This window comes from Myotis lucifugus, unplaced genomic scaffold, assembly GCF_000147115.1.
Source record: "Myotis lucifugus unplaced genomic scaffold, Myoluc2.0 scaffold_0, whole genome shotgun sequence".
NCBI lineage: Eukaryota > Metazoa > Chordata > Mammalia > Chiroptera > Vespertilionidae > Myotis > Myotis lucifugus.
In genome coordinates this window covers 20,272,037-20,284,867 of record NW_005871048.1, presented here as the reverse complement: position 1 = coordinate 20,284,867, position 12,831 = coordinate 20,272,037, and the positions used below count along the sequence as shown (strand labels likewise).

The 12,831-nt window shown below is 30.7% G+C and overlaps 1 protein-coding gene across 1 annotated transcript in view; it reads left to right on the top strand.

The window, feature by feature from the left end:
• PPIP5K2 (diphosphoinositol pentakisphosphate kinase 2) overlaps positions 1-12,831 on the top strand; it is a 70,326-nt gene that overhangs the window by 9,854 nt on the left and 47,641 nt on the right. The window contains 10 exon segments of the mRNA XM_006081185.3: positions 1,008-1,098; positions 2,567-2,652; positions 3,643-3,797; positions 5,618-5,719; positions 6,985-7,146; positions 8,805-8,926; positions 10,076-10,177; positions 10,796-10,882; positions 11,645-11,720; positions 11,808-11,917. Coding sequence (XP_006081247.1) covers positions 1,008-1,098; positions 2,567-2,652; positions 3,643-3,797; positions 5,618-5,719; positions 6,985-7,146; positions 8,805-8,926; positions 10,076-10,177; positions 10,796-10,882; positions 11,645-11,720; positions 11,808-11,917 — 1,093 coding nt within the window.

Sequence of the window (12,831 nt, the reverse complement as noted above, 5' to 3'; positions counted from 1 at the left end):
TTAAAATATTGTCATTTAAGAAATAACAACAGTTAACATTTATTGAGTACTTGCTGTGCCAGGAATTGTGTTAAGTATTTTATATACACTTTTATTTAATTCCTCAGAAACCCTACTAGGTAAGGCTGGTGTAATACCCATTTACAGCCAGGAATCAAAGGCCTAGAGATGTTAAAAAATTTTGACCAAGATCACATAGCTAGTGAAAGGTGGAATCAGGATTTGAACCCCAGTTTATGCTCTTAACCTCTATGGTAGACTGCCTCTCTTAATTGAATTGATGGATAAAATTGTAGGCTTCTATTGTCAATACAGACAGTGACATATAATCATTAAAACTTTTTAGATTTTTAAAGACTATATTTGCCATTTGATTTGTTTTCATTATAATTAGTTATTTTAGCAAAGTCTAGAAAGTTTAGGGAGTTAATAGCTGATATTTTAACACTGACCTAGTAGTAGCAGCAAGTGTTATTCTGCTCTTGTATTTTATATTTTGAGCACATATCTGTTCCATGTGAATTAATTTGTTTTGCTGCTATTTTTAAAGATGTATATGTTCTTTGAATTATCAGCTAATTTATATATAAGCATCAAAATATTTTAAGTGAGAAGAGGAATTGTATTTTTTTTAAAAATCACCAGGTGACTGTGATATTCTTATTTATATAGAGATTTCTATTTGTTTATGAGGTAATCTTACCTTTTATCAGGTGATTTTGAATAATTAAGCATTGACTAACATGTCAATGTTCTAAATTTGGTAATATGATCACTGGCTTGCTGTGCCTGATCAATCAAATTAACTAGAAAAAAATGAAGTTTATTTAATAGTACATGTCAAATCAAGTTTTATGTGTTTATTATTCCATACCTATAAAGAAAGTAGTTATATGCATAATGAAATTCAACTTTTATGGGAGGTGGCTTAAATTTAAGTCAATAAAGCTACAGGTGTCAGCTTATCTTGAGATTGTACAGAATATGTTAATGATATGTGTTCTTAGGATTTCCACTGGACAAAGCAGTTGCCTATGCAAAACTCAGGAATCCATTTGTAATCAATGACTTGAATATGCAGTATCTCATACAAGATAGGTGAGTGAATGGTGAAGTTGGTTTAATTAAGGGAAGGAAAATTAATTTATTATCTACTGTAAGCAGACATGGGATCAGGTGTTTTCATATACTTTAATTTTTGGTATCCTTGAAATAATACTTGGAAGTAGGTATTCATGCCCAGTTTTATGGATGAAGAAACTTGAGATCTAAGCATATAAATATGGTAAATTTGCCTAAAGTTACAAGTAGTTCCACAAGTAGTGGTGCAAGGACTTATACCAGGTTTGTTTAATTTCCAAAGCCTACTAAACCAGTGGTTGGCAAACTCATTAGTCAGCAGAGCCAAATATCAACAGTACAACGATTGAAATTTCTTTTGAGAGCCAAATTTTTTAAACTTAAACTATATAGGTAGGTACATTGTTATTAACTTAATTAGGGTACTCCTAAAGTTTAGGAAGAGCCACACTCAAGGGGCCAAAGAGCCGCGTGTGGCTCGTGAGCCGCAGTTTGCCGACCACGGTACTAAACCATTGAAAATGATGAACAATTACTTATACATGTGACTGATGAGGAAATTAGGGCTTTACTCATTATAATTAGATTATTTTTAATGTTAAAGTATAACCATTTGAAAAAACATTTCACTATATATCTTAAAATTAATTTAACAGGCTCAAAGCATGGATTTCTAAGAGAAATGGTAAAATATGAATGTATTTATGTATTTTCATTTAATTGATATTTTACTCTAATGGCTACCCTTATAATTTCACTAGCATTCTATTTTCTTTTGTGTTAGCATTACAGTATAAGATTATATATATGAAAGGGCTTTAGAAAGTATATGACCCTATAGTTTATTTGTTTTTCTATTTTTGTTTTTTACAATTCTTTCAGATAGTAACATTGTTATTATCTAGAATTTTTAAACATTTTTCTTAGGTTTACATATTAATGCATGTTTATGTATTATAAGTATATGTACATATACAAATGCATATTCATTTTAAGAAGTTTGGAAAACAAAAGCATAAAGAAAGACATTTAACCCTACCACTACATCTACCATATTTGTTCATATAGAAAGTGATATATATCTACACTCACATTTTACAAAATTAGGATCACTGTTCTCTTGTACTGTAAACATTTTCCCATGTTATTAAATTTATGTAGAGTATAAAGTTTTTAATGGTTCGGTAATATTCTGTCATTGCAACGTAGCAACTTTAACCATTTCTTTTTATACATTTACATTCTTAATTTAAAAATTAGTATTTTAATATGCCACATAATGTATTATGCATACATTTTTTGTTCTAATTGATGAATACATTTTTAAATATTTTAAATGACATTTCTTTATTTAAAAAATAAAGAGAATTAATATACATTTCTTTTTTAGTGGTAGAGCAGTAATAATATACTTATGAAGAGTACAGTGATATACTCGTGAAACAACTATAAAACAATAACTATGTTTGTTTTCCTTTTTCTTCAGGAGAGAAGTATATAGTATTCTTCAGGCTGAAGGTATTTTACTTCCTCGTTATGCAATTTTGAACCGTGATCCAAATAATCCTAAAGGTAAGAGTAAGAGATTTTAAACAAGCTACCTTCTATCTTTCAACATACTTTTGAGCCACTTCCCTTCTATAATTAAGTGGAAGGAATTTAAAGAACTCAAGGTATTCTATTCAGTATTTTTAATGATACAAATAAATAAGCATTGTACTCAGTTAAAATGTGACACTGTGAGCTAAAAGGCTAATAATAACCTAGGAGTTATATTTCTCATTTTTCTTTGGTTTACATATGACATTTCCCTGCGAGTCATAAGGAAGAATTTTTAAATTACATGCTTTAATAAATTTGTATTGATTTGGGGTAAACAAGTGATTCGTCTATGACTATTGAATTAAGTATTAGAAACTTCATGCTAAAATGGCACAATTAAATTTCTGATGAATAGGAATTTTGAAATATTGCTATTTACTAATATTTTAAAGTACACTTTACTTCATTTTCCTGGTTACCTAAAACAGCATATAAGCTATACATAACTTAATCTAAAAAAGGCAAGATAAATGTTTTTCTTAAGATTTAATATTCTGATAACAGTATTTGGGGGAATTTTGATAACTTCATTGTACTTCAAAACAACATTTATTAAAACACTGATACAGTACTTATCTGTATCAGGGAACTTTTCTTATTTGTCTAGAGGTGAAAATCTTTTCTGATTGGATCGCTTGCTTACTCTGCATATCAGTTACTTTTCTAATTTAAATAACTTTATGTTCTATGGTATCTGTGATACGAATGATCCCATAAGGATCATTTTCAGGAAATGATAGCATTTTGGAGTTATTTTTCAACTTTGTTATTGGCATCATTTCATATCTAACTGAATTCTATGGGTGATAGGGTGAAATGGCAGGTCTATAGATTTTGAAGAACAACTATAGTCCCTAATGCCATATATCATAAGTGTTGGTATATGTTGTTTGCATAAGTGTTTTAAATTAAAATAAAATCAGTACTTTAATTTTTCTTGCTATTATGTTTGATTTATAGAATGCAGTCTGATTGAAGGGGAAGATCATGTAGAAGTAAATGGGGAAGTTTTTCAAAAGCCATTTGTAGAGAAGCCAGTTAGTGCAGAAGATCACAATGTTTACATTTATTATCCAACATCTGCTGGTGGTGGAAGTCAAAGACTTTTTCGAAAGGTAAACTTTTGTTATCCTAGTGAATACTATTCTTTATACATTGTTGTATAAATTTTACTAAAAGTTATCAAGTATTTGTTAAAACTATGATTAAATAAGAATGTATCATTTAAATATTAATTATTAAAAATTTTGCTTATGCAAAATTTCTACCTACAGAATGTCAAGAAGCTACTTGCTTTCCTTCTACCTTTCATTTACTTATCTGTCATATGGAAAATTTAGGTAAATATCAGCAGTTTTTTAGAAAATATCAGCAGCCCCCAAAATGAATAGTTCATAAAAAAAGTAATACCAATAACTTTTACATACCTGCGAGTATGCTCAAAATTGCACCCATCCTATATAATAAAAGCCTAATATGCTAAGTGTCTAGTCTTGTGGTCGGTTGTTCAACCAATCAATGCATAATATGCTAATAATATGCTAAGACCACTCAATCGCATGCTATGACGTGCACTGACCACCAGGAGGCAGACACTTAATGCAAGGGCTGCCCCCTGGTGGTCAGTGCGCTCCCACAGGGAGAGCGCTGCTCAGCTAGAAGCCTTGAGGTGGGCTCACGGCTGGGGAGCGCAGCAGTGGTGGCGGGAGCCTTTCCTGCCTCCGCAGCAGCACTAAGGATGTCCGACTGTTGGACATCCCCCAAGGGCTCCTGGATTGCAAGAGGGTGCAGGCCAGGCTGAGTGGCCCCTCTTTCCCCCGAGTGCACAAATTTCGTGCACTGGGCCTCTAGTAATAAAATAAATGCAAATCAGGAATAAAAGATAATGATATTGAGTTACTTTGTATTGGCAAAGATAAAAAAGATGGAAGTAGTTGGAAAACAAGCCCAAGCCCAAATGTTGTTGGGAGGAAAGCAAATTAGTATAGCCTCTCAGCTACATTGTTTAGTAATATATCAGGATGAAAAATTCACATACACATAAATAATCATGGATGTGCAAAATAAAGACACAGTGATACTATTTTATATCCACTAGGGTAGCAAATATTAAAAAGTCCTACAATACCAAGTATAGACAAGCAATGTAGAGCAGTGGGAACTCGCATACATTGCTGGAGAGATTGTAAATTGTTAAAACATTGTATAAAAGATTTTGACATTATTTTTGTAAGTTGAATATGGGCATAGTCTCACCTAGCAATTCCATTTCTAGTATATACTTTAGAAACAATCTTGCACACATGTGCCACAGAGACACTTTTAAGAATGTTTAAAGCAATGTTGTTCTAATAGGTAAAGCTTTGAAACAACTCAAATACACATTGATAGGAGAATGAATAAATTACAGTATATTTATATGATGGAAAATTCTATAGTAGTAAAAGTGAACAAACTAGAGCAGCGGTTCTCAACCTGTGCGTCTCGACCCCTTTGGGGGTCGAACGACCCTTTCACAGGGGTCGCCTAAGACCATCGGAAAACACATATATAATTACATATTTTGTGCTTAATCAGTATGTTTTAATTATGTTCAGTTTGTAACAATGAAATTGGGGGTCACCACAAGATGAGGAACTGTATTAAAGGGTCACGGCATTAGGAAGGTTGAGAACCACTGAACTAGAGTTACTTGCAACAACATGGTTGGATCTTAGAAACATTATTCTTAGTGTTCATTGTATTTTTTAATGCTATTTAACTTACATGTAAGTCACAAATGCAGCAGAAAATGTTACCTACACAGTCTTGTTAAATATTTGTGGATTAAAACAAATTATTTTTGTCTAAGATGGAAATAGAAGCTAAAGGGTTATATTATAAAAATGAAGGGAATAATTTATTTTTTATGCTGATAGACATATTTTGTTTTCAGATTGGCAGTAGAAGTAGTGTTTATTCCCCAGAAAGCAATGTACGAAAAACGGGCTCATATATATATGAAGAGTTTATGCCCACAGATGGTACTGATGTTAAGGTAGGGTTGATTAAAGTATATTTTAATTTTGTATTTAGAGTTTACCAGTGATATCAGAAAATAGAGTACCCTTTAATTAGCAATGTCTATTCTTTATCTGTTTTGTACTGTGAAAGCCTTTGGAAATCTGAAGCCTATATAGACCCTTTTAAAAAATAAATTTTATAGAATAATGTTTTTAAATGCTTAAAATAAAAAATACAAGATAAAAAATGAGATAAATTTTATTGAAATATAGTTATCAAATATTTAAAAACCAACTTTGTGATATAATAATATGTATGCTTCTTTAAAAGGACATTAAGTAATAAGATATAGTGGGTCTAATAGCCATCACAGTTTCTAAGCACTCATCAGTGTAGATCAGTGATGGCGAACCTATGACACACGTGTCAGAGGTGACACGCGAACTCATTTTTTTGGTTGATTTTTCTTTGTTAAATGGCATTTAAATATATAAAATAAATATAAAAAATATAAGTCTTTGTTTTACTATGGTTGCAAAGATCAAAAAATTTCTATATGTGACACGGCACCAGAGTTAAGTTAGGGTTTTTCAAAATGCTGACACGCCGAGCTCAAAAGGTTCGCAATCACTGGTGTAGATGATGTTTTAAGATATGCAACAACTGTAATGTGTTATAAAAATGTGTGATTTCTGTTGGCAAAGATAAAAGTATAGACAAGTCTTAATTGCTTTACCTTTTGTCAGTCTGTCTAACCAGAGTATTCTTTCTTAAATCTGATCATGAACCTCTCCTTTAAAATTCTCTTGTGGATCCTCATTGACCACAGGATAATTACCAGGTTCATAAAACTGGCATACAAGATATTTATTTCATAGTTTGTCTGCTGTCTGTCCTATGAACCTTATTTCTTATGGTATAAATCAGGCCAAATAACTTACTCTTACCTGAATACCTTGTGCTATTTCATGCCTCTGCCCTCTTCTGTGTTTATTACCTTTGCTTAGAGTGCCTTTCCATCTCTTGTTTGCCTTTAAATTTATGCTCTCCCTCACCTTCCTCCTTTTTTAAAATCGTCTTTTGGCAGTTATTTCTATAATATTTTTTTGTTATTTGTACCTCTCCTTTGTTAAACTAAAAATTTTTTTAAAAAATCACATCAGTTACATCCCCATATTTCCTCATAATACTCAGTATAATTTTTTTTCTAGAGAATTGAACTTCACTTTACCAGTTTTGCCATCTAATTAATTATTTATAACTTCTTCCAACATATTTAAAATTTGACATGTAAATAAGGTTTATACAGTGGGTCCAGATTATGCCCATGCTGAAGCTCGAAAATCTCCAGCACTTGATGGCAAGGTGGAACGAGACAGTGAAGGAAAAGAAGTAAGATACCCTGTTATTCTCAATGCACGAGAGAAATTAATTGCTTGGAAAGTCTGCCTTGCATTTAAGGTAAGATGTTATACAGCCCATATAGACCTGTGTAAAGGGAATTCTAATTTTATTTTTTTTAGTAAAATAACTTGTTATTTGGGCTTACAATTGGAGAAATAAGTGAGAAAATAAAAGTGAACAATTTATGTACTCTTCAAGGGATTCTTGCAGTGCCCAAAAATAAAAATATATAATAAATGAAGGCCTTTGTTTTTCTGTATTCTTTCTGTATTACATAAAAGGGAACTTTGTCAATTTATTCAGAAATTAAAATTATGAAAACAAAACAAAACACTAGTTAACCAGTTTTTAGGGGTATTATTTAACATACTAAAAACAAAACAGGTTGTAAGTGTTATTTACTCATAGAATTGATAAATGATTTTTGTTGTTGTCAAGTAATAGAGATCCTCAGTATTCTTCTAGTCTTGACAACCAATCTGTTAGCCTAGTATATCTAATAAAATATGTTCATGAAAGCAATACAAATATATTTCTTAAAGAAAACTTTTTACTTCCGATATTTGACTACATCCCTCAATCTATATTGTTAGGCCCTTACTACTGTAAATATTTTTATTATTATTATTCTTTTTATATGTTTTATTAATCCTCACCCTAGGATATTTTTCCATTGATTTCTTTAGAGAGAGGAAAGGGAGGGGGAGAGATAGACAGAGAGAAACGTTGATGTGAGAGAGACACATCGATTGGTTGCCTCCCACACATGCCCAACCAGGGCTGGGAATTGAGCCTGCCACTGAGGTATGTGCCCTTTAGAGCATGGGCTGATGTGCCATCCACTGAGCCAGACCGGCTAGGGTGTACTAAATCTATAAAGATTTAGATAGAAGTTTTACAACTTGTGTCTAATAACTTCAAAAACTACATTTTTGAAGACTTACCTTGGAAATATAACTTAAAGATGAGTGTGTATTTGATAGTAAATGATAAGTGAATTCTTTATTAATAATTTGAAGTCTCTTTTATGGAAGGAATATTAGCCTATAAATATGTTTTACTAACTATATTTAAATCATTTTAACTTGTAATATTAAGATTTCAAAAGCCATGACTTAACATCACATTATGCTAATATGTGATGATTTAAATATAAAATAGAAGATAGGAAAATTCCTGGAGCTTGGACAGAAAATGCATACCTTTCAACTGTTTTGTTCTCCCAAATAAAGTAAATTTATTTTGGGTACTCACAAGTGTGTGCTTGTCAGAGTTTGAAAGATTCATAGGGATAATTTGACATTTCCTTTGAGATATTTCTTCAAAATTGTTTTTTCTTTTTCCTTTTTGGATTAAAGTGGTATCATTTCTGCTAGCACAAAATTTATCAAAGCCTTTATATATTTTTACTTTCGTTTTTTAAAGAAATGTTACTTGAGAACTGGATAAAAAAATATAATTTTTTTTGGTTTCTCTAGTCCCTTAAATATTGTTGTTCTACATCTACTGTATAATACTGATTATATGGCATATGTTACATATTTTCAGGGTACTGAAGTTGCAAATAAGTAATATTTTTTTTACTATTATGAAGTAAACTAGTAAACAATAATACACTTTTTAACATTTATATAATTTGATATGTTCTAACAAGCCTGGGAAATTGTGATATTAATTCAAATGGAACTTTACATTTTATAATTTATTTTAAATAGCAAACAGTTTGTGGCTTTGATTTATTGCGAGCCAATGGACAGTCCTATGTCTGTGATGTCAATGGCTTCAGTTTTGTGAAAAATTCCATGAAGTATTATGATGATTGTGCAAAAATACTTGGGTATGAATTTTTTCTTTATATTTCTTCTTCTTTACCTTTATTACAGCGAATACATACTAGTTATACAGAAACTAAATAATTATCAACATCAAATGATTAGGATTTTGTTAGCTCTGTAAAAATCAGTGTTTATAAAATGACAACCCCAAAGATCATGCCAAATCATTTATAATTTGAGTTATCAAAGATAGATTAATTTATGACCAGTGTAGATAAAGGCTTAAAAGGTTTTTTAACTTCATAGATTTAGAAATGCTGTAGTTTCATTCTCTTATATGACCCAAAATTAACATTCATGAAGTAAATAACCAGAGTGAAATAGAAATATTTGGAATTCAGGATTCTTTTAAATAATACTACTTTTTAAAAACATGTTACTTAAAGATCTTTCTTATGGGATTATCAACTGAATGTAAAAGAAATTATTGCTTACAGAAATGCTGTCTTTATATTCTTTAACCTGTTTTCTTATATCCTGATTTAAAAGACTTACAAAACAAGAGCTATCACTAAACCATTTTAAAGTATATATGACAAAGCCATAAGAAACTTACACTTTAAAATTTATTTTAATAATTGGAATCAGCTTTTATTGTATATTTCAACGATTTGTGAACTTATCCTTAAAGTGAAATTTGGGAGCTTACTAAATTTTAGCATGAATAGATGCTAAACGAAAAACCAAAAATATTTTTTAATTACTTAAACACGTTTGTTAAGCCTATTAGTAAAATATGATAGAAATTTGTTAAAAATGGGCAATGGTATTTAAAATAGCTTATAGGTGATCAATACATTAGTAAGAATTGATTAGTGACCATACAGAAGAGATAATCTTGGATTTTAGAACCTCTGTAAAGTAGATGTGATACAGTTATAGTGAATTATTTGAATATAATGTGACTTACATTTTTAAAACTAAAGTATATAAGTAAATACTTTTAAATTTATGGGACCCCATTAGTGTGTTCTGATATACCAGTTTAGAACTGTTTGTCTAATATTTCTTGATGAGCATTGATCCTTTGGGTTACTTTTGTGCTGTCATCACATAATCACTAGATAGTTTGACTTTAACTCCTATGATTCTCTATTTTTTGTCTTAAAATGAACTACTTTTTAATTTTTTTTTTTTTACTTTTCTCAAAGCAATATTGTGATGAGAGAGCTTGCTCCACAATTTCATATCCCCTGGTCAATACCTTTAGAAGCTGAAGATATCCCAATTGTACCAACTACATCTGGAACTATGTAAGTTTGAATATTTTCATTTAGAAACTCCTTGGGTTTTCCCCATTATTAGTCTGTGCTATTGCAATAAAGATTAAATTTCTGAATGATTATTAGATACTTTACTTGATATGTTTTCATATGGTCCACTTTGCAGATGGAGTAATAGATTACATGTTTTTACAGGGGTTCTCATGGACTAAAAATGTTTTACATTGTTATAAATAAAATCCCCAAAATGCTTGGATAATTGTAGAACTGTTTAATTAAACCATAAAAATAAAGGAGGTGACAACAGATGCATTACTTAAAGGTTTATAGTTAGTGGTCATACAACTTTGGCACGCTTAGCATGTAAAGAAAAAATATAAAGTTATATTTTGAGTTAATTGAACTAATATTGCCAAAGTGTTTCATAATATTCTAATGAAAGTTAGTGCATGAAACTCACCTATTACTCAGGTGAATTGACCATATTGTTCACATTCACAGCTTAGAGACTTACATTAATATATTAAATATTCTCAGAAGTCCTGGGGGGGGGGGGGGGATATGACAGAAATATTTAATTTTGTTTTTAAACCCATATTTCCAAACTTATTTAACACAAATTAAGAATTTTTTTTGTTTTAATTTTAGGATGGAACTTAGATGTGTCATAGCTGTCATACGTCATGGGGATCGAACACCAAAACAAAAAATGAAAATGGAAGTGAGGCATCAAAAGTATGTTTTAAGGGGAATAATTTAATACTCAAAAGATAATATATTATTTTTAATAGATGATTAGCTATTTCAATTACTACATCATATAGAAAAACTGTTTACTACTATTTATTGGCCATTAATATTTAAACCTGTGGTTGCAGACAAAATCCATTTAAAATAATTGTATGTAACAGCATCTGAAAATGATTGTGGTAGTATCCATAAATGACCCTCAGTCTGACCTAGTTTTCATTTATTGCTGTAAATGTGTTCTATTTAATCTTGGTTTATTATTCTCTTATATTTCTCTCTGACAGTCATTAACCTCCCAACCTCTAGAAGAAAATTAGTATGATGAAAGTTTGTTTATTTCTATTTAGTATTTGACATGCAAAACCTGAGCCATTTAATATATACTGAAACATATTTTTAAAGTATATATGTGTATGTTGTGACTTCAGAGAACATATTTCAGATATTTTGTTTTATAATCATATGTTGTTTTTATCATGAGAAACTTATTCACATAATCCAGTGATTATTAGTTTGATATGGTATAGGGAAATATAAAAGTATATCAATCAACATAAAGAAATAACATGGTATAGTGAAGAAGGGCAAGAGGACACACAGTATTTGAAATCCAAAGAGCCTGAGTCACATATCTATGATTTGTTATCATTATAGTTCTATATCTACTATTTATTATAATTGATTTAAGTATATGGTGAAAATATTAATTATTGCAAATGACTAATAGTGCTCTGTCTTTTTTATAAGATTTTTTGATCTTTTTGAAAAGTGTGATGGATATAAATCTGGGAAATTAAAACTCAAAAAGCCAAAACAATTACAGGCAAGTGCATTTCATTTCTTGTTGAGTTTTAAATTGCTATTGGGAAAGTTATATAAAAATGTAATACTTTCTTAATTTATTTTACAGGAAGTGCTGGATATTACACGGCAACTTCTTATGGAGCTGGGGCAAAATAATGATTCTGACATTGAAGAAAACAAGTCAAAACTTGAACAACTTAAGACTGTGTTAGAGATGTGAGTATCTTTGAACCCCTTAATTTTGATGATGACTTGTAATGTTCTTTTGAAAATATGTGTGACTTTCCTTGTTAATTTCCTTCAGTTTGATATTTTTACTCTTTATCACTATAGCTGAGGAGAAATTAGTGAAAGCCTATTGAGATTTTTATTCTCACCAGTAAGAAAATAGGTGTTGTATTAAAGGTTATTGTTTTAGTTTTAATTTTAATAAGAAGATGAAAAGAGGACATCAAATTTGGGTCTTCTATGAAGTACTACTTAGTATGAAGTTCATTTTGCTAACTTGACAACAGATTCAGCGCTGTTTAAAAATATAATAATTTTGAACTATGTTTTAGTCAAGTGAAGTAGGTACCACCGGTATTTCTATTGTAAACTTTATAATTTTGACCACTTACAATCTTTATTTATTTATTATTTCCTTTGTTTTTTTAAGACACATTTATGTTTTAATATATTTTTATGCTTTGTCATCTCTTCAAAATCATCTAAATTTTGTAGAGAAACTTTTATTTTTTTATTGGTTTTTTACAGAGAGGAAGGGAGAGTAATAGGAGTTAGAAACATTGATGAGAGAGAAACATCGATCAGCTGCCTCCTGCACACCCCCTACTGGGGATGTGCCCGCAACCAAGGTACATGCCCTTGACCAGAATCGAACCTGGGACTCTTCAGTCTGCAGGCCGACGCTCTATCCACTGAGCCAAACCGGCTAGGGCAAGAAACTTTTTTTGTATTATTATTATTTTTTTAATCCTCACCAGAGGACATTTTCTTGATTTTTGAGAGGAGGAAAGGGGGAAGAGGGAGGGAGGGAAGGAAGGAAGGAGGGAGGGAGGGAGGGGGAGAGAGAGAGAGAGAGAGAGAAAAGAGAGGAGAGAGAGGAGAGAGATGAGAGAGAAACATTC